A 21,657-nucleotide genomic window follows, 5' to 3' on the forward strand; every position below is an offset into this window, starting at 1 on the left:
CCTATTCTGCTAAGTTCCCAACTTCATCACTTTCAGGAAGGCTCCAAGTTGAGGCTAGGAATCTTTTCACAAGAGGCAAGATGGAAAGTATAAAAGGAAGAATTGCCCATCATCTGCTTTTAGGAGCTAGCTCGAGCTAACACAACAGCAGCATCAGTGGAAGCCTGGGAGCAATCCACCCACTCTCACTGCAAAGTAAATCCATCCTGGTAAGACTAGAGAATACAAGGAAGTAAATAAAGAAATGTAATATCCTCAAAAAATTGTTTCTCTCACTAGGGTGATTCAGTGCCACAGTTACATGGTTATTGGCTTCAGTTCTCGTACAAAATGATGAAAATGTACTTTGACTTGTTAAGACTGTGACAAAATAGCCATTTTATTAACAGACAAGAATTTGAAGATCTAGAAACCTTATGGAAGTGATAGTAAAAACTGAATGCAACAAAAAAATATTTTCTCTGTATTTCCTTCATGGCTAATACCAGCTACTATGTTTCAATGATCACATCACTAGACTCCAACCAACCTCATATTTTGACTGTTGTTGGAGATAAACAGCCTCTCGAAGCTGGTTCTGTAAACTTTGGATCATCTGTTCTTTTGCCACCAACTGGGACTTGACCTCTTCATATTCCATCAAAATCTTACTGGAGTTTGTGCTGCAGCATAAAACAGAGTGTTAGAGAAAGAGCTGGTATCTGAGAAATAGGGGATTATAAAAACCTAGTTATTAGATTAGTACAAAATAGCACACAAAAGCTTAATGAAATGGTATTCCTACAATGTCATTCGTATAGTTTATACATTTAAAAACCTTTCAGCACAAACTGTTATCCCAAATGATATTTTAAAATGAGATAGAAAATTCAGACAAACAATTATCTCATATTTATGACCTGAAGGTATTGTGGCCACAAAATGTTATGCTTCAGCTTTCCATGAAAGTGTGAAACAAGTTACTGTCTTTCTTCACCAATCATAAATGGTTTCAGAAAACAAATGGCAGCTTAATCCACATTTGTGAAAAAATGTTCTTCCACACCCTTACAACATCACAACAACTAAAAATAAGGATTACCTCTTGCTGTAGCAAGTCAGAAGTGCAATGAGCAATTACATCCACCTGAAGAGGAAGCCCAATTACTGTTTCCACATGTCCATCTGCAGAAGAAACCAACTACCTCGCTTCATGGCCTCAATTCTTCTGAAGAATTCAAGATTTTGTTCATGCTAACGCCCTCATATACTGTATGCCTATAATTGGTCTCTGGAGTGGTATTTTTAAGGAATTGACTGTTTCTATATTTACACCCTTGTCAGATTTGGTATCATCACGAGTGAACATCCTATCCAACAGAAAGCCACCTTGAAAACTTATATTTTATATGGCAGCCTTTTAAAAGAAAAATTGGTTACTCTCTCCCTGTAGGAATACACCCACTTATTCAATCCTACAGAGCTTAAAATCCAACTTTAAGTCGCTGTCACCATCCTTGACCTTATAACTGTTGTTGCATTATGCAAGTGCCTGGCCACAGAGTCCTGAATGAATTCGAACTTTCTCCTGCCGAGATCAGCATCCTATTCAACTACCCCCAGAAACTACACAGATTCCACAACATTTCACAGCTGGACATTCAAGCTGAGTACAAGAATATCAAACTAGGTGACCTGCTCAATTCTGAACTGACCTTCAAACTCCACATCCAAACACAAACAATACCTCCAACGTTCATCTTCACAACATCACCCACATATATACTTAACTCACATTCACAGACACCAAAATCCTTTTCCATGTTATTGTCATTTCCTGGACTGACTTATCCAATGAACATAAGAAAATAAGAACATAAGAAAATAAGAACATAAGAAATAGGAGCAGGATTAGGCAATTTGGCCCATCGAGCCTGCTCCGCCACTCAATAAGATCATGGCTCAGTTCCACTTCCCTGCCCGCTCCTCATAACCCTTTACTCCCTTATCGCTCAAAAATCTGTCAATCTCCGCCTTAAATATATTCAAAGACCCAGCCTCCACAGCTCTCTGGGGCAGAGAATTCCATAGATTTACAACGCTCTGAGAGAAAAAATTCCTCCTCATCTCAGGTTTAAATGAGCAGCCCCTTATTCTGAGACTATGTCCCCTAGTTTTAGTTTCCCCTTTGAGTGGAAATATCCTCTCTGCATCCACCTTGTCGAGCCCCCTCATTATCTTATATGTTTCGATAAGATCACTTCTCATTCTTCTCAACTTCAATGTGTATAGGCCCAACCTACTCAACCTATCCTCATAAGTCAACCCCCTCATCTCCGGAATCAACCTAGCGAACCTTGTCTGAACAGCCTCCAATGCAAGTATATCCTTCTTTAAATACGGAGACCAAAACTGTATGCAGTACTCTAGGTGTGGCCTTGCCAATACCCTGTACAGTTGCAGCAGGACTTCTCTGCGTTTATACACTATCTCCCTTGCAATAAAGGCCAACATTCCATTTGCCTTCCTGATTACTTGCTATACCTGCATACTAACTTTTTGTGTTTCATGCACATGGACCCCCAGGTCCCTCTGTACTGCAACACTTTGCAATTTTTCTTCATTTAAATTGCAATTTGCTTTTCTATTATTTCTGCCAAAGTGGATAACCTCACATTTTCCCACATTATACTCCATCTGCCAGATTCTTGCCCACTCACTTAGCCTGTCTATATCCGGGGCCATAAAAGGAGTGGCGAGCGGTGGCCACGGGCAGCGTGGAGGCCCCGCCCTGCGAGGGAACATCAGCGGCAGGTCGGGGCCATTTGAGGAGCGGCGACCGTGGTACAAGGTACAGCGCGAACTGGTGCAGGAGGACGACGGCTGTAAAGAGTGACATCATTACGGTCCATGTCGGTGATTGGAGCATGGGCAGATACAGCAGGAGCGGCGAGAGACTGTAGAGGGATGTGATTGGCGCCCAGGGAAGGCGCGTGTTCGGGGCCAGGGGCAGCACGGGCCAGCCCACACTGCGATACGTGTGCGCACGAGGTCCATGCAGCAGAGTTGGTCTCCAGTTGTCTTGGGTAATCCTTGCCACTGGACCAAGACCTAGCTCTGTCAAGCCCATGTGCTGGCTGGTGTGCAACGGCCACCCCATGTGAAAAAATTCACGCAGAGGCATCTTCCACCCTTCAGGATGTAGTTTGGGTCCTTCATTGAAACACCTGTGAACTCGTCCTTTTTTTGGCGTGGAAGCAAGTCATCCTTGTTTCGAGGGACCACCTATGATGATGATGATCCCTCTGCAGATTTTTTGCGTCCTCACAATTTGCTTTCCCACCCATCTTTGTATCATCAGCAAATTGGCTACATTATACTCGGTCCCTTCATCCAAGTCATTAATACAGATTGTAAATAGTTGAGGACCCAGTACCGACCCCTGCAGCAGCCACTAGTCACTGTTTCCCAACCGGAAAATTACCCATTTATCCCAACTCTCTGTTTTCTGTTAGTTAGCCAATCTTCTATCCATGCTAATATATTACCCCCAACCCCGTGAACTTTTATCTTGTGCAGTAACCTTTTATGTGGCACATTATCGAATGCTTTCTGGAAATCCAAATGCACCACATCCATTGGTTCTCCCTTATCCACCCTACTTGTTACATCCTCAAAGAACTCTAGCAAATTAGTCAAACATGATTTCCCTTTCATAAAACCATGTTGGCTCTACTTCATTGAATTATGCTTTTCCAAGTGTCCTGCTACTGCTTCCTTAATAATGGACTCTAGCATTTTCCCAACGACAGATGTTAGACTAACTGGTCTATAGTTTCCTGCTTTGTGTCTGTCTCCTTTTTTAAATAGGGATGTTACATTTGCAGTTTTCCAATCCGCTGGGACCACCCCAGAATCCAGGGAATTTTGGTAGATTACAACCAATGCATCCACTATTTCTGCCGCCACCTCTTTTAAGACCCTAGGAAGTAAGCCATCAGTCCAGGGGACTTGTCCGCCTTTAGTGCCATTATTTTACCGAGTATTACTTCATTAGTGATAGTGATTGTATTAAGTTCCTCCCTCCCTATAGCCCCTTGATTATCCACTATTGGAATGTTTTTAGTGTTTTCTACCATGAAGACTGATACAAAATATTTGTTCAAAGTCTCTGCCATTTCCCTGCTCCCCATTATTAATTCCTGTGTCTCATCCTCTATGGGACCAACATTTACTTTAGCCACTCTTTTCCTTTTTATGTACCTGCAGAAACTCTTACTGTTATATATGTGGACTTGTATTTACTCTGTTATGCCACCAGAGGGCTTATTCCCTGGAGTCCCATGGGATCCCATAATTCATTGGGAGCACAGGCATTTAAGAAGGCATCACAGATTGGAGAGGCACTCTGGAGACCTGCAATAAAAGACTACGGTCACACGTTACATTGAGCTCACAGTATTCAGTCTGACTCTTTCTCCATACACAACAACTGGTGACAAGATATAGATAGCGAACCCAAAGATGCAGAGAACAATGGGCATCCTGGAGACATTTTTGGAGGGAGGTAATTGGGGAACTTTTGCGGAGCGGTTTGACCAATACTTCGTGGCCAACAAGCTAGATGGGGAAGAGAGCGCTGCCAAACGAAGGGCATCTGTGGGGTACCAATGTATGGCCTCATGAAAAATCTGCTCTCTCCAGCGAAACCCACAGAGAAATCGTACGACGATTTGTGCACACTGGTCCAAGAGCATTTGAACCCAAAGGAAAGCGTTCTGATGGCGAGGTACCGGTTCTACACCTACAAAAGGTCTGAAGGCCAGGAAGTGGTGAGTTATGTCGCCGAGTTAAGACGCCTTGCAGGACATTGTGAATTTGAAGGATATTTGGAGCACATGCTCAGAGGCTTTTTCGTACTTGGCATTGGCCACGAAACCATACTTCGCAAACTTTTGAATCTAGAGATCCCAACCTAGAGTAAGGCCAAAACGATAGCCCAGGCGTTCATTGCCACCAGTGACAATATTAAGCAAATCTCTCAGCACACAAGTGCTGCTACAAGTACTGTGAACAAAGTGATGTTGTTTTCGAATCGTAACGTACAGGGCAGGTCACACATACCTGCAGCTACACTTCCGCAGATGTCTCAAGAGTCCATCATGAAGAGTGACGAATGCAAGGCCATTAACACCTTGTTGTCGCTGCGGGGCTGATCATCGTTTCCATTCATGCCGATTCAAAGGATACGTTTGCAAGGGCTGTGGAACAATGGAACACCTCCAACGAGTATGCAGGCGAGCTGCTAAGCCTGTTAAACCTGCAAACCACCATGTTGCAGAGGAGGATCACGACGAAAAAGAGCCTCAGATAGAGGAGGCAGAGGTACATGGGGTGCACACATTCACGACGAATTGTCTCCCGATAATGCTGAATGTTGAACTAAGTGGACTCCCGGTGTCAATGGAGCTGGACATGGGCGCAAACCAGTCCATCATGGGCAAAAAGACTTTCGAAAGGTTGTGGTGCAACAAGGCCTCAAGGCCAGTCTTAGCTCCAATTCGCACGAAACTAAGAACTTACACAAAAGAAACGATTCCTGTAATCGGCAGTGCTACCGTAAAGGTCTCCTACGATGGAGCAGTGCACAAGCTACCACTCTGGGTGGTACCGGGCGATGGTCCCACGCTGCTCGGCAGAAGCTGGCTGGAAAAGATACGCTGGAACTGGGACGATGTCCGAGCGCTATCGCCCGCTGACGACACTTCGTGTGCCCAGGTCTGAAACAAATTTCCTTCGCTGTTCGAACCAGCCATTGAGAAATTCCAAGGAGCAAAAGTGCAGATCCACCTAATTCCGGGGGCGCGACCCATTCATCACAAGGCGAGAGCAGTACCGTACATGATGAGAGAAAGGGTAGAGATCGAGCTAGACCAGCTGCAACGAGAGGGCATCATTTCCCCGATCGAGTTCTGCAAGTGGATCAGTCCTATTGTCCCAGTCCTCAAGGGAGACGGCACCGTCAGAATCTGTGGCGATTACAAAGTAACTAGCAATCATTTCTCCCTGCAGGATTAATACCCACTACCAAAAGCCGCGACCTCTTTGCAACACTGGCAGGAGGAAAGACGTTCACGAAGCTGGATCTGACTTCAGCCTACATGACGCAGGAACTGGAGGAATCATCGAAGGGCCTCACCTGCATCAACACGCACAAAGGTATTTTTGTTTATAACAGGTGCCCGTTTGGAATCCGATCAGTGGTGGCGGTATTCCAGAGAAACATGGAAAGTTTACTGAAGTCGGTCCCGCACACCGTAGTCCTCCAGAACGACATCTTGGTCACAGGTCGGAACACAGTCGAACATCTGCAGAACCTGGAGGAGGTTCTTAGTTGACTCAACCACGTGGGCCTCAGGTTAAAATGCTCGAAGTGCGTTTTCCTGATGCCCGAAGTGGAGTTCCTGGGAAAGAGGATTGTGGCGGACGGCATCAGGGCCACCAACGCGAAGATGGAAGCAATCGAGAACGCACAGAGGCCACAGAACGTGACGGAGCCACGGTCATTTCTGGAACTCTTGAACTACTTTGGTAACTTCTTACCGGGTCTCAGCACCCTGCTAGAACCACTACATGTCTTACTACGAAAAGGGGGCGAATGGGTTTGGGGCAAAAGCCAAGAAAATGCCTTTGTAAAAGCAAGAAAATTGTTCTGCTCAAACAAATTGCTTGTATTGTATGATCCATGTAAGCGTTTGGTACTAGCATGTGATGTGTCGTCATATGGTGTCGGGTGTGTATTGCAACAAGCTAATGATTTCGGGAAACTGCAACCGGTTGCTTATGCATCCAGGAGTCTGTCTAAGGCTGAGAGAGCCTACAGCATGATTGAAAAAGTTAGCGTTTGTCTATGGGGTAAAGAAAATGCATCAATACCTGTTTGGGCTAAAATTCGAATTGGAAACTGACCATAAGCCACTTATATCCCCATTTTCTGAGAGTAAAAGGATAAATACCAACCCATCGGCATGCATCCAGAGATGGGTGCTCACGTCGTCCGCATACAACTACGCCATCCGCCACAGGCCAGGCACAGAAAACTGCGCCGATGCTCTCAGTAGACTGCCATTGCCCACCACGGCGGTGGAAATGGCGCATCCCACAGATCTAGCCAAGGTTATGGAAGCATTTGAGGGTGAGCAATCACTGCCCGGCAGATCGAAACCTGGACAAGCCAGGATCCCTTATTATCTCCAGTCAAAAGCTGTGTGCTTCACGGGAGCTGGTCCAGTGTCCCAGTGGAAATGCAGGAAGAGATAAAGCCATTCCAGCGGAGCAAAGATGAAATGTCTATACAGGCAGACTGCCTTCTGTAGGGCAATCGAGTAGTGGTCCCCAAGAAGGGCAGAGACACCTTCATCAATGACTTCCACAGTACCCACCCAGGCATCGTAATGATGAAAGCGATAGCCAAATCCCACATGTGGTGGCCAATATCGATGCGGACTTAAAGAGTCCTGCGTTCGCAGATGTAATACATGCTCGCAGTTAAGCAATGTTCCCAGGGAGGCGCCGCTAAGTTTATGGTCTTGGCCCTCCAAACCATGGTCTAGGGTACACATCGACTATGCAGGGCCGTTCTTAGGTAAAATATTCCTTGTGGTTGTAGACGCATACTCCAAGTGGATTGAATGTGAGATAATGTTAGCTAGCACGTCCGCTGCCATTACTGAAAGCCTGCGGACCATGTTTGCCATACATGGCCTACCCGATGTCCTGGTGAGCGACAACGGGCCATGTTTTACAAGTGCTGAGTTCAAAGAATTCATGACCCATAACGGGATCAATATGTCACACCTGCCCGTTTAAACCAGCGTCCAATGGTCGGGCATAGAGAGCAGTGCAAACCATCAAGCAAGGCTTGAAAAGGGTAACTGAAGGCTCACTGCAGACTCGCCTATCCCGAGTCCTGCTGAGCTACCGCACGAGACCCCACTCACTCACTGGGATCCCACCTGCTGAACTGCTCATGAAAAGAGCACTCAAGACAAGGCTCTCGTTAGTTCACCCTGATCTACATGAACAGGTAGAGGGCAGGCGGTTTCAACAAAATGCATACCATGATAGCGCAAATGTGTCACGCAATATTGAAATCAATGATCCTGTATTTGTTTTAAATTATGGACAAGGTCCCAAGTGGCTTCCCGGCACCATAGTGGCCAAAGAGGGGAGCAGGGTGATCCGGGTCAAACTTTCAAATGGATTCATACACCGGGAACACTTGGACCAAATCAAACTCAGATTCAAGGACTACCCTGAGCAACCCACCTTGGGCCCTACCTTTTTGACCCCCCAACACACACACAAGTAGCAACCGACACCATGGTTGACCACGAAGCAGAACCCATCATCCACAGCAGCCCTGCTGGGCCCAACACACCAGGCAGCCCAGCAAGGCCAGCTGCACAGCAGCCCAGCGAGGGCCCAACAAATGATTCAACAACAGCAGCTTTCACACTGAGATGATCAACCAGGGCAAAAAGGGCCCCAGATCGACTCACATTGTAAATAGTTACACTATTGACTTTGACGGGGAGGGGGTGCGGGGAATGTTGTTATATATGTGGACTTGTATTTACTCTGTACAGCCACCAGAAGGCTCATTCCCCAGAGTCCCAATTGGGAGCACAGGTATTTAAGAAGGCTTCACAGGCTGGAGAGGCACTCTGGAGACCTGCAATAAAAGACTAAGGTCACACGTTACTTTGAGTTCACAGTATTCAGTCTGACTCTTTCTCCACACACAACACTTACGATCTGTTTTTATATTTCTTGCTAGTTTACTCTCATAATCTATCTTCCCTCTTTTTATCATATTTTTAGTTGCTCGTTGCTGGCTTTTAAAAGTTCCTCAATCCTCTGGCCTCCCACTAGTCTTGGCCACATTGTATGTCCTTGTTTTCAATTTTTGATACCCTCCCTTATTTCCTGAGTTAGCAACGGATGGTTATCCCTTCTCTGATAGTCTTTCCTTCTCATCGGGATATATTTATGTTGCGAGTGATGGGATATCTCCTTAAATGTCTGCCACTGCTCATCAACCATCCCATACTTTAATCTATTTTCCCAGTCCACTTTAGTCAACTCTGCCCTTTGTAATCTTCTTTATTTAAGCTTAGGACCCTGGTTTGAGAACCAACTTTCTCACCCTCCAACTGAATTTGAAATTCAACCATGTTATGGTCATTCATTCCTAGAGGATCCTTTACTACGAGATCATTTATTAATCCTGTCTCATTACACAGTACAAGATCTAAGATAGCCTGCTCCCTGGTTGGTTCCGCAACATACTGTTGAAGGAAACTATCCCGGATACACTCTATGAACTCTTCCTCAAGGCTGCCCTGGCCAATTTGCTCTGTCCAATCAATATGAAGGTTAAAATCGCCCATAATTATTGCCGTTCCTTTATTACAAACCTCCATTATTTCTTGATTTATACTCCGTCCAACAGTGTAGCTACTGTTAGGAGGCCTACAGACTACGCCCAACAGCGACTTTTTCCCCCTTATTAATCCTTATCTCCATCCAAACCGATTCAACATCTTGATCTTCTGAGCCAATATCGTTTCTCCCAACGCACTGATCCCATCCTTTATTAAGAGTGCTACCCCACCTCATTTTCCTTTCTGTCTGTCCTTCCAAATTGTCAAATACCCCTGAATATTTAGTTCCCAGTCCTGGTCACCTTGCAACCACATCTCTGTAACGGCTATCAGATCATATCCATTTGTATCTGTTTTGTTACGAATGCTATGTGCATTCAGATAAAGAACTTTTAAATTTGTTTTTTTACCATTTTTTCCTGCTTTGACCCCACTTTCTGATTTACCTTTATGTTTATATCCTGCACGCTCTGGTTTTTATTTCCCCCAGTGCTGCCCTGATCTATTGCCTTCTCTTTGTTGTTTGACTTTTAAAATTTTTGCTCAGCTGAATCCTTCCCCCCACTAATTAGTTTAAAGTTCTCTCTACAGCCCTAGTTATTTGATTCGCCAGGACCTTCGTCCCAGCACGGTTTAGTGGAGCCCGTGCGAACGGAACTGCTCTCTCTTACTCCAGTACTGGTGCCAGTGTCCCACAAACCAAAACCCATTTCTCCAACACCAGTCTTTGAGTCATGTGTTTAACTCTGATCTTATTTACCCTACTGTTCTTATCAGCCTCTCAACCTCTACCCTGCACAAACCCCAGAACAAAACTGTGCCACCTGTATCCTATTCCACAGCAAATTACATACAGCTTTTACATTCTAAACCATTTTTTAATACTCTTCCCCACCCCAGCCAATCTCCTCTGTGGAGGAGGAAAGAAGCAGGAGGTCTCTAACTATTGCTTCAAAGATCCTTCTCTTTTACCCAACAGTTTTGCAGTTACTTTAAATTCTGATTAGTGCATGAGCAGTTAAGCAGGCTTTAGCTTCAGTTTGTACGACTTCAGCTGCAGTGACAAAGAAATAATTGGTTACATCATCTACCATCAGGTCCACCATATCAGCAGTCATAAAGACTCAGTCTCAGGCTTTGTTGTCAATATCCTTTATGTGACTGAGCACCTTGGCACGATCATTTATTGCACAAATACGATCAACCACTTTGCCGTGGCAATCATATCTTGCTGCAAAGCCAGTATTTTGCCCACGATATGCAACAGTGCCAGTAATTTAGAGCTTTCCACGGACATTGAACAATACGTTCAGACAGCAAAGGAAGCTTGAAACTATTCACAATTACACAATCAATTGCTGAGCCTCTCTGAACTCCTTCCTAATGCCACATAATTGGCAAACCTTAGAAAGGAAGCAGAGAGCCCAGCTGCTAAAGAGATTCTCATCAGCTTTTTGAAGTACCAGACCTCACACAATCGAATCACCCGTAAGGAGCAAAGCACAGTAAAGAAACCATTCTTCAAGACCATCTTGGAATGTACCAGCAGTCTTTAATCCCACCAACTAAGGAGAAGGCACATTAAAAAGTATCTTTGCCTAGACAATATTGGTTGAATACGTCCCTAAACCTGCTGTAAAAAGGTTGTTGCCAATCATCAATCATTCCGTATTAGATAAATTACTATCCAACTATTCTCTGGAGTTTGTAGGCAGTTTGGAGGCAACTGGCAGTGAAGATATACAAAACATTGGAGCACAGTGCACTGCAGAAAAATGGGACAGTGCTTTGATTCTCCCACTTTGAGTTCTTAATCTCAGCCATCTTAATAAGGAGAAATGGTAAGTAGACACATATATCTCTCAGTAGGGAATCTTTAGGAAAAAAAAAGCAACAATCACTACAGATCAAAAAGGTAATTAATTGAGTACAATGTTTCGAGATATAAAACAAGTTTGTTTTTAAGAAAAAGGAGTACAATTCATTCAAATGTACAACCAATTATATTACATATTATAAGTTCACGTTTTGGGACTATAAAGCAGAAGAAAAACCGAGTATTTCTCTAGACTCAGCACATATTAGATAGACAATTCAAAAAGAACTCTGCACATTTTCTTCCTATAGATTGGTTTAGAATGATATCCCTTTAGCACTGTGTTGTAGCCTTTTCAGATGCACACTGAGCGCCTCTCAATCAGGGTCTGACCATGTTCTGGGCCAGCATCACCACTCTCGATTGAAGGTGGTTGATGTAACTGTTATCCCTCGCCCCTGAGGAGTCACATCCTTTCACCACTGTCAAATGTGGTGGAAACCGCCGTCGGGGAATTCCTTGCAAAACACTGTGACTCCCAACCGAGAGGCCTGGTTCATCAATACCAGTTGAAAGACAGGAGATTTATTGAGTCTATTGTCTGAGTAAGTTCAGCTAAAATAACCCCAAATAGTGTCCATAGATAATTTCTTCCCAGAAAGCATGACCCTTCCTGCAAAGAGGATATCAGATTTTGAAGCATTACAAACTAATCTCCAGGCTTTCCTTGGGGTGGCTTGGAATAATATCGAAAAAATGGTCCCAAAATCAGTGGCCATTCTGGTGTATTCCTAAGGAAACTTCAACGGGAGCTCAACCAAATGTCCAGATACAAGACCGAGAACTGAATACGCCAGGTTACAACAATGGCCTTAAATTGAGGTCGGAGGCTTCCTTTGTACGAACGCCTCCGACCCGAAAAAAAATCTACAAATCTACTTGTTGGTCCCGGAGAAACATAGGATCCTGGTCGGAGGCCGAGATTCGCTGCGCATCGCATGGGGATCTGTCTTCGAGGTATGCAAGTCCAAGCTGGAGTCACGTGGGCCTGGACAACCAGTCTCGATGTAGTATTCTCATTGATAATAATGGGAACTCCGTTTGCACGAGTTCCCATTACTATCAATAAGAAAATCCCCGAAAGCATTCAAACACAACATAATAAATAAATAAATAAAACACCTCACATATTTAATATTAATTGAAATTAAAGTTAATGTTTTAGAAAAAAAAATTTTTTTTTTTTTTTTTTTAAATGTGTTTTAATATGGTTTAAATAAAACTGACCTTAATGGACAGGGTTTTTAAACATAAAAATGTGTTTTTAAATGACATTTTTATATGTTTTAAAACTCTTACGCTGGTAAAAGTAGGCTATGCACCGGCTTTCACCAGGCGTAAGAGCTTGAAGGACATTCGCTGGACATGAGTTGGGCAAATAGCCCAATTTCGGCCGTGCGAATGGCCTTCCTGCAGTGAAGTGTTCGATCTGTCAAGACAAATCTCGACATATCGGAAAAGCAGGTTTTTGGCGCATGTGCATCGCGCCCCGAAAACCGGCTTTTGCAAGGCCTCGGCTGGGTCCGTGTGCACTCCGTACAGACCAGGTGAGGCCGGAATTTCAGCACCATTGTGCTGAATTTAGGGGCAGAACTTTAGCCAGCCCCAAGCATGATCAAGGCTATAAGATGGGATGGCAAGGACTCCAAAAGTCAAAATTCCTCTCTGACTACTGGATCCGAGTTCTACAGTGGGACCCAGTATATGGTCAGTTGTGGCACACCTAGTCAGACCAGGTGCACTTCACTGAGCAAGGGTGGAAATGGAGCCGACTTGGGAATCCTGGCTGAAATTGAAGCCTTGGCCATCACAGGAATATATATATTTTTTTAAACTGCAGGGGACCACTATTCTGACATGACCCCATTGGCACGGTGGCCCCCATTGGTACACAAATCACAAATCAGGGAATCTACGCAACTCCAGAAAGTCTCCAGGATCAACTGTATAGGTTCCTGGTTGGTGTTCCTTCGTACTCACACCAAGGTGCGTTGTGTTGGAGATTTTCCCTCAATAGGCCTTATTTGGCATCAGTTAAAACATTCCATAATGGACTGTGGAGCCTAGATCTTAAGACTCTGTTGATTATCTATTAAAAGGCTCCGACAAAGCAGTCATCCAACAACGGTAACTTGTATTTACATAGCCTTTAACGTAGTAAAACGTCACAAGGCTCTTCACAGGAGCGTTATCAAACAGAATTTAACATCAAACCAGATAAGTAGATATTAAGGCAGCTTAGAGGTTGGTTTTAAGGAGTGTCTTAAAAGGAGAAAGAGAGAAAGAGAGGAAGAGAGGCGGAGAAGTTTAGGGAGGGAATTCTAAAGCTTAGGGCCTTGGCAGTTGAAGGCACACCCGCAATAATGGAACGATTAAAACCGGTGATGCTCAAAAGACCAGAATTGGAGGAGCGCAGATAGGGCAGGAGCAGATTACAAAGATGGGAGGGAGCGAGGCAATGGAGAGATTTCAAAACAAGGATGAGAATTTTAAAATCGAGGCGTTGCTTAACTGGGAACCAATGTAGGTCTGCAAGCACAGGGGTGATGGGTGAACGGGACTTGGTGCGAGTTAGGGCATGGACAGCAGAGTTTTTGATGACCTCAAGTTTATGGAGGGTAGAATGTGGGAGGCTGGCCAGGGGCATGTTGGAATAGTCAAATCTAGAAGTAACAAAGTCGTGGATGAAGGTTTCAGCAGATGTGCTCAGGCAGGGGCGGAGCCAAGGGTTATTACGGAGTTGGAAATAGACAGCCTTAGTGCTGATGCAGATATGTGGTTGAAAGCTCACCTCAGGATCAAACATAACACCAAGGTTGCGAACAATCAGGTTCAGTCTCAGGCAGTTTCTAAGGAGAGGGATGGACTCGGATGCTAGGGAACGGAGTCAGTGACTAGGGAATGGAGTTGGTGGTGGACAATGGCTTCAGTCTTCCCAATATTTAGTTGGAGGAAGTTTCTGCTCATCCAGTACTGGATGACGGCCAAGCAGTCTGACAATTAAGAGACAGTGGAGGGGTCGAGAGAGGTGGTGAGCGTACATGTCGAAATTGACATGTTTTCGGATGAGGTCAGCAAGAGGAAGCATGTAGATAAGAATCAGGAGACCAAGAAAACATCCTTGGGGTACTTCAGAGGTAATGGTGCGGGAGCGGGAATAGAAGCCATTGGAGGTGATTCTCTGGCTGTGACTGGATAGATAAGAATGGAACCAGACATGTGCAGTCCCTCCCAGATGGACGATAGTGGATAAGCGTCGGAGGAGGATGGTATAATGAACAATGTCAAAGGCTGCAGACAGATCAAGAAGGACGAGAAGGGATAATTTACTTTTATCACAATCACATAGGATGTCATTTGTTACTTTGATTAGAGCCATTTCGGTACTGTGGCGGGGCGGAAACCTGAATTCTTTGAGGATATAACGAGCATGGTGGATAGAGGTGTACCGATGGATGTGATGTATTTAGATTTCCAAAAGGCATTCGATAAGGTGCCACACAAAAGGTTACTGCAGAAGATAGAGGTACGCGGAATCAGAGGAAATGTATTAGCATGGATAGAGAATTGGCTGGCGAACAGAAAGCAGAGAGTCGGGATAAATGGGTCCTTTTCGGGTTGGAAATCGGTGGTTAGTGGTGTGCCACAGGGATCGGTGCTGGGACCACAACTGTTTACAATATACATAGATGACCTGGAAGAGGGGACAGAGTGCAGTGTAACAAAATTTGCAGATGACACTAAGATTCGTGGGAAAGCGGGTTGTGTAGAGGACACAGCGAGGCTGCAAAGAGATTTGGATAGGTTAAGCGAATGGGCTAAGGTTTGGCAGATGGAATACAATGTCGGAAAGTGTGAGGTCATCCACCTTGGGGAAAAAAACAGTAAAAGGGATATTATTTGAATGGGGAGAAATTACAACATGCTGAGGTGCAGAGGGACCTGGGGGTCCTTGTGCATGAATCCCAAAAAGTTAGTTTGCAGGTGCAGCAGGTAATCAGGAAGGCGAATGAAATGTTGGCCTTCATTGCGAGAGGGATGGAGTACAAAAGCAGGGAGGTCCTGCTGCAACTGTATAGGGTATTGGTAAGGCCGCACCTGGAGTACCGCGTGCAGTTTTGGTCACCTTACTTAAGGAAGGATATACTGGCTTTGGAGGGGGTACAGAGACGATTCACTCGGCTGATTCCGGAGATGAGTGGGTTACCTTATGATGATAGATTGAGTAGACTGGGTCTTTACTCGTTGGGAGTTCAGAAGGATGAGGGGGGATCTTATAGAAACATTTAAAATATTGAAAGGGATAGACAAGATAGAGGCAGTGAGGTTGTTTCCACTGGTAGAGGAGACTAGAACTAGGGGGCACAGCCTCAAAATACGGGGGAGCCGATTTAAAACCGAGTTGAGAAGGAATTTCTTCTCCTACAGGGTTGTGAATCTGTGGAATTCTCTGCCCAAGGAAGCAGTTGAGGCTAGCTCATTGAAAATATTCAAGTCACAGATAGATAGATTTTTAACCAATAAGGGAATTAAGGGTTACGAGGAGCGGACGGGTAAGTGGAGCTGAGTCCACGGCCAGATCAGCCATGATCTTGTTGAATGGCGGAGCAGGCTCGAGGGGCTAGATGGCCTACTCCTGTTCCTAATTCTTACGTTCTTATGTTATGTTATGTTATGTTCTTATGAATGGAGGTATTCAAACTTGGAGTTCTGGGAAAGATGGCCACCGATTTGGTAGACGACAACATGTTCAAGGACTTTGGAGAGAAAAGGGAGGTTGAAGGTGGGTCAGTAGTTTGGATAGACATAAATGCACTACATCCAGAGATGTGAGGTGATCACACACAAGCATGTTGTTAAAAACTCTTGGTGCTGAAGGGAAAATACATTGTGCTAGTAACTTTGCTCCTTGAACTTGCACCCGAGAAACCTTGGAAGCTGCTAAGACAATACAGAAGTAGGCATCTTTTAGATCTACAACAGCAACCAATTCTCTGGATTTATCGCTTAAATAATCTGAGGCAGTGTCACCATTTTAAATCTTCTCTGTTTGAGCGATTGGTTTAACATTCCAAGATTCTGTACTGGATGAGTTCCTCTTATCTATTTGGGAACAAAAAGGTAAAAGGACGTAGGCGATTCGCATGGATCCCTGGGATCACGTGCGCCGGCCTAACCAATCAACGTAGGGCTATTCCCATTCATACTTATGGTGAGTTCCGTATATATCCCTAAAATACACAAACACTTAAAATATATATATATTTTAGAAAACATCACATTTTTAAAATTAATCAAAATGGAATTTAATTAATTATTTAAAACAAAAAATTATTTTTTAACAATAAATTTAGATTTTTAAAGGTTTAAAATAAACTTACATTATTTCTCAGGTTTTTAAATATTTAAATTATTGCAAAAAAATTATTTTTCTGTCCTTTAAAAGAAGTAAGCTGATAAAAGCAGGCGTAAGGCCAGTTTTTATAAGTCGTAAGAATTTCAAGGGCATTCGCTCGGCAGAAGTTGGGCAAATAGTCCAACTCTCTGCCAGCGGAGGCCCTTTACTTCTGGATGTGTGCGATCTGTCAAGAGGATTCTTGACAGATCGCAAGTTCCGGGTTTAAGCACATGCGCAGTGCGTGCCCAATCCCGGAACTTGCAGGGCTCCTATGGGCGCATACGCGCTCGCAGGGGCCACGAATTCAGGGCCATTGTAAATGGTGTGATTTCAATCACCCACTTGGGGGCTCATACATGACAAAGAGAGTAACCCTTTCTAATAGTTCACAATAAAAGGAAGATGGTTGTGGTTATTGGAGGTCAATCATCTCAGCCCCGGGACATCGCTGTAGGAGTTCCTCAGGGCAGTGTCCTGGACCCAACCATCTTTTGCTTCATCAATGACCATTCCTCCATCATAAGGTCAGAAGTGGGGATGTTTGCTGATGATTGCAGTGTTCAGTTCCATTCGCAACTCCTCAGATAATGAAGCAGTCCATGCTCGGATGCAGGAAGATCGGACGGCATTCAGAGTTGGGCTGATAAGTGATGAGGAATATTCGCGCCACTCAAGTTCCAGCCAATGACTATCTCCAACAAGCGACAGTCGAACCACCACCCCTTGCCATTCGGCATTAGAATCGTCAAATCCCCCACCATCAACATCCTGGGGGTCACCATCGACCAGAAACTTAACTGGATCAGCCATATAAATACTGTGGCTACAAGAGCAGGTCAGAGGCTGAGTATTCAGCGGCAAGTGTCTCACCTCCTGACTCCCCAAAGCCTTTCCACCATCTACAAGGCACAGGTCGGGAGTTTCATGGAATACTCTCCACTTGCCTGGATGAGTGCAGTTCCAACAGCACTCAAGCAACCCAACAATATCCAGGACAAAGCAGCCCGTTTGATTAGCACCCCATCCACCATCTTAAACTTTCACTCCCTCCACCACTGGCACACTGTAGCTGCAGTGTGTACCATTTACAAGATGCACTGCAGCAACTCGCCAAGGCTTCTTTTGCAGCACCTCCCAAATCTGCGACCTCTACCACCTAGAAGAACAAGGGCAGCAGGCACATGGGAGCACCATCACCTGCAAGTTCCCCTCCAAGTTACACACCACCCTAACTTGGAAATATATGGCCGTTCCTTCATAGTCCCTGGGTCAGAATTCTGGAACTCCCTCCGTAACAGCACTATGGGCTAGATTTTCCCCAAGCAGTTTTTTCGACGCACTTACCGTAAATGCGCCGACTTTGTGCGCCGAAAAAATGTGCCCCCATTCTGGCCACTCTGCTGTGTGTCCCGGGTCCTGGCGTGGCGTTTCTCATGGGGTGGGGGGCGGAGCTACAGTCCTGCGCAGCAAACACTGCCAGCACCTCTGCACATGCGCGCAACAGTGTACGCAAATGTGCAGTAGCTCATCGCAGCCCAACGCTGTGTGGGAGGGGCCGAAGCACCCCGACCCTATCCCATGCTGAGTGGCCTGCCGCACACTTTGACATCAAAGGATCGCATTGGAGTAAGAGAGTCTGGAGGTGATGAAGGGACATGTGAGTTTTAGTGGCAGATGGGCTGTGGCCCTTTTAACAAGGGCGTGGGAGCGGGATGAGCTGAAGTGCTCTTGCAGAGAGCCAGCACGGGCTCGACGGAGCATTGACTTGGTGCAGGGCCAGGATGGCAAGGAGAATTCACAGGATACCGGAGAGGAGAGCATTGACAGCCAAAAGTGCCCAGTGTGTGAGATCATCTTCCCGCTCAACCTGGAGGACTTTGATTTCGAGCAGCACATTGTGAAGCACTTTGTAGCCTTTCCTCTCCCTCCCCCCTCCCGATGCCGCCGAGACCAGCCTTGCCTCTCCCTCCCCCCGTCCCGACCCGGCCCGCTGCCTTCCCTGGCCGATTTCAACTAAAGGTAGGATTTAATACAATTTTTTAATTGTTGTTCAATTGTTTACCCTATCTTTATGTAGTTATTTGAACTTTTATATTGAATATTTGCTGCTTGGTGCTTGGTGCAGGTCCTACCTGCCCCCTTTTATTAACTGCCCGCAACATTTTCAGAACTGGACACATATGCTGACTAAGTGGATTTGGAGTAACTTTTAGCTGGCCAAAATGGCATAAATGGCTAAAAGTGGAGTAAGTGTATGGGAACCCCCCCCCCCTTTTGAAAACAAACTGAAGTATAAAAAATCTAACCTAAGTGACTTACTCGAGAGCAAATTTTGTTGGGGAAAATGGCATTTTTTAAATTTACGCCAGAAAAAACTTACTCCAAAAAAAATTGGAGTTAATCATGGGGAAAATCGGGCCCAATGGCTCACCACCTTCTCAAGGACAATTAGGGAGGGGCAGAAAATGCAGGTCTTGCCAGCAATGCTACATCCCGGGAACGAATATAGAGACTTTCCCCCCAAGCTGTCACAAATTGTTGCATATGGTTCTTTCCTGGTCACAGATAGGTGGGAATTATTTTAAAGTAATTACAGTGTGGTAAGGAGCATTCAAAGAACCAGAACGGTCCATTGTAAGAATTTCTCAACATAAAGTCTTTTCTGGAGGAATGGGCCATCTTAAGGTGTTAATCTTAGCAATTATAGCTGCTGTCATGAAAAGGCATCTAACTACCAAAGCTACCCTTTCCATTCAAGGATAATTGCAGCAGCTCTCATCACTCTCAAAGCAATACTCTGGGAGTCCTGCAATAGCAGAGCGGTCACCTTTTGGATGCGATGTTAAACTGAGGCCTTGTATGCTTGCTCAGGAGGATGTAAAACACTCATGGCATTGAATAGGAGCAGAGAATTCTCCTGGTGCCTTGGTCAACATTCCACCTTCAACCAATATTACTGAAACCAGAATATCCAGTCATTCATTCACTTGTTATTTGTAGGACCTTACTGTACACATATCGGTTACCATGTGTACCGATCAGTATCAGCAGTATCAGCACTCCAAAAGCAATCCATTGTTGCCTTTCTTCTCTTGGTGGCCCCATCTTTAGGCCCTTTTGCAGAGCAAGGTTCTTGAGGACAAAGTAGGCAACAATAATCTTGCAAACTTAGACTGGGTTTTACTGCAGAGTTCCAACTGGTCCAAGAAATGGTATTGTTGTTCCAGCATGCCAAAGGCATGTTCCACTACAAACCTGTTGGATGGGGACACTGTGGGGGCGCTAAAGGGGCGCAAAAGTGCTTTCGCCCAGGGACGGGGTACACTACCGTCTCCCGGGAAATTGCCCCGGAGGTTTGTGGTGTGCTGTCCCGGCAGTGCCGCACCCCGCGGTTAGCACCCCAGGCTGGCGCACAACTGGCATTGACATCATCGCCATGCGCGCCGACCCCTCACCGCCCCGACCACTTAATGTCCTGCGGGCCACAAGGCTGGCGTGGGCAGATACCAACGGATGCTTCGTGGGTTGCGAAGCTGGCGGACATCCGCTGCCGGGGAACCCCTTAAAGGGGAGACCATTAGCGCTCCGGGCCGCCATTTTTGTCGGCCGACTCTTGGGTCAGCCCGACAATGGGGGCCCTAGCTTCGACTGGGCTGACATTGTGCAGCCTGGCACTCCATTTTGGGTGCCAGGCTGCAGGCCCAGTTTAACGCGTCGCTAGTGGCCCAGTGGGGACCATCAAAGGGCCATGCAGAGTGTGCAGCGGCGCCCCCTTCAAAGCGAGGGGAGGGGCATTGTAGTACATCAGTGCTACGCAGAGCATCCGCATAGGGCTGGGCTCAGCGTCGCGCTACTGCCCCAGGAACGCCCCTCAAAGGAAGTGGAGCACCAAAGACAGCACTCTACTGCCTTTGAGGGGCGTACAGCCCAATTCTGTGTCAGGGTCGGGACTTCCGGGCCGGGCGATAAAAGTCCCGGCAGGTTGCTGCCCCCAATCGGGCGAAGGGAAATTTCGCCCGCTGCATCTTTTCTGCATTGTTGACTCTGCATTTGAAATAAGCACATAATGTCCAGAAGATTGCAGCCAATGATGCCTTATAGAATACTATTATAGAATAGAAGTGGGGGACTCTTTCTTGTTGCTGGCTTCTTTTTACGGGAATGGTGATGAAATCCCTCACCCTGGCAAATAATGCATCCATTTCCTACTTCATTCAATTATGGACATGTTGGGACATGTGAGAGAGATCTCCTGCACTTGCCTGGAAGGAGGCTGCCATTTGAAGGCTCAAAGTAACAGAAAACTTGACAGGCATTGATAGAACTGTCTCTGTGCTGGAAGTGGTCTCCAAGTCTGGTAGCAGGAATGTTCAGATCCAGTAACGGTTTCTTTTGGGAATCTAAGTTGACACAGACAGGTTTTGAAAGACAGGTCCAGAAACGACATTTCGGACCTGGAGACACGAATGTCAGTACAAATACTTGTCTAAATGGAGCATACAACCTGTAAACTCACACATTTATCATGATTCCTCTGAAGCCCCTCCTTCACCACAACTTGCAAAAAGAGAGATATATCCATCGGAATATCCATGGCTGATGGGAAAGAGTTCATTAATAACTACAGCTACACAGTCACTGATAAAATGCAATGTCATTTTAATCAACAATAAGGAATAAACCTACAAGAGTCAGCAACTTCCTTTGCCAACAAGACCAAAATGATGAAACAATCAGATGCTAAGAGATACAGCAATAATAAATAATAACTGAAGAGAATAGGGATATAGAAACATAGAAAATAGATGCAGGAGCAGGCCATTCAGCCCTTCTAGCCTGCACCGCCATTCAATGAGTTCATGGCTGAACATGAAACTTCAGTACCCCCTTCCTGCTTTCTCGCCATAACCCTTGATCCCCTGAGTAGTAAGGACTTCATCTAACTCCCTTTTGAATAT

At 45.4% G+C, this 21,657-nt stretch overlaps 1 protein-coding gene across 3 annotated transcripts in view; it reads right to left on the reverse strand.

Annotated features, from left to right (window-relative positions):
• Positions 1-21,657, reverse strand: part of LOC139278942 (early endosome antigen 1) — a 1,017,310-nt gene that overhangs the window by 765,346 nt on the left and 230,307 nt on the right. For all 3 annotated transcript variants that reach the window (XM_070898220.1, XM_070898221.1, XM_070898219.1), the window contains exon 7: positions 530-662. In XM_070898220.1, coding sequence (XP_070754321.1) covers positions 530-662 — 133 coding nt within the window. The remainder of the gene's footprint in view (positions 1-529; positions 663-21,657) is intronic.

Source organism: Pristiophorus japonicus, chromosome 13, assembly GCF_044704955.1.
Source record: "Pristiophorus japonicus isolate sPriJap1 chromosome 13, sPriJap1.hap1, whole genome shotgun sequence".
Classification (NCBI taxonomy): domain Eukaryota; kingdom Metazoa; phylum Chordata; class Chondrichthyes; family Pristiophoridae; genus Pristiophorus; species Pristiophorus japonicus.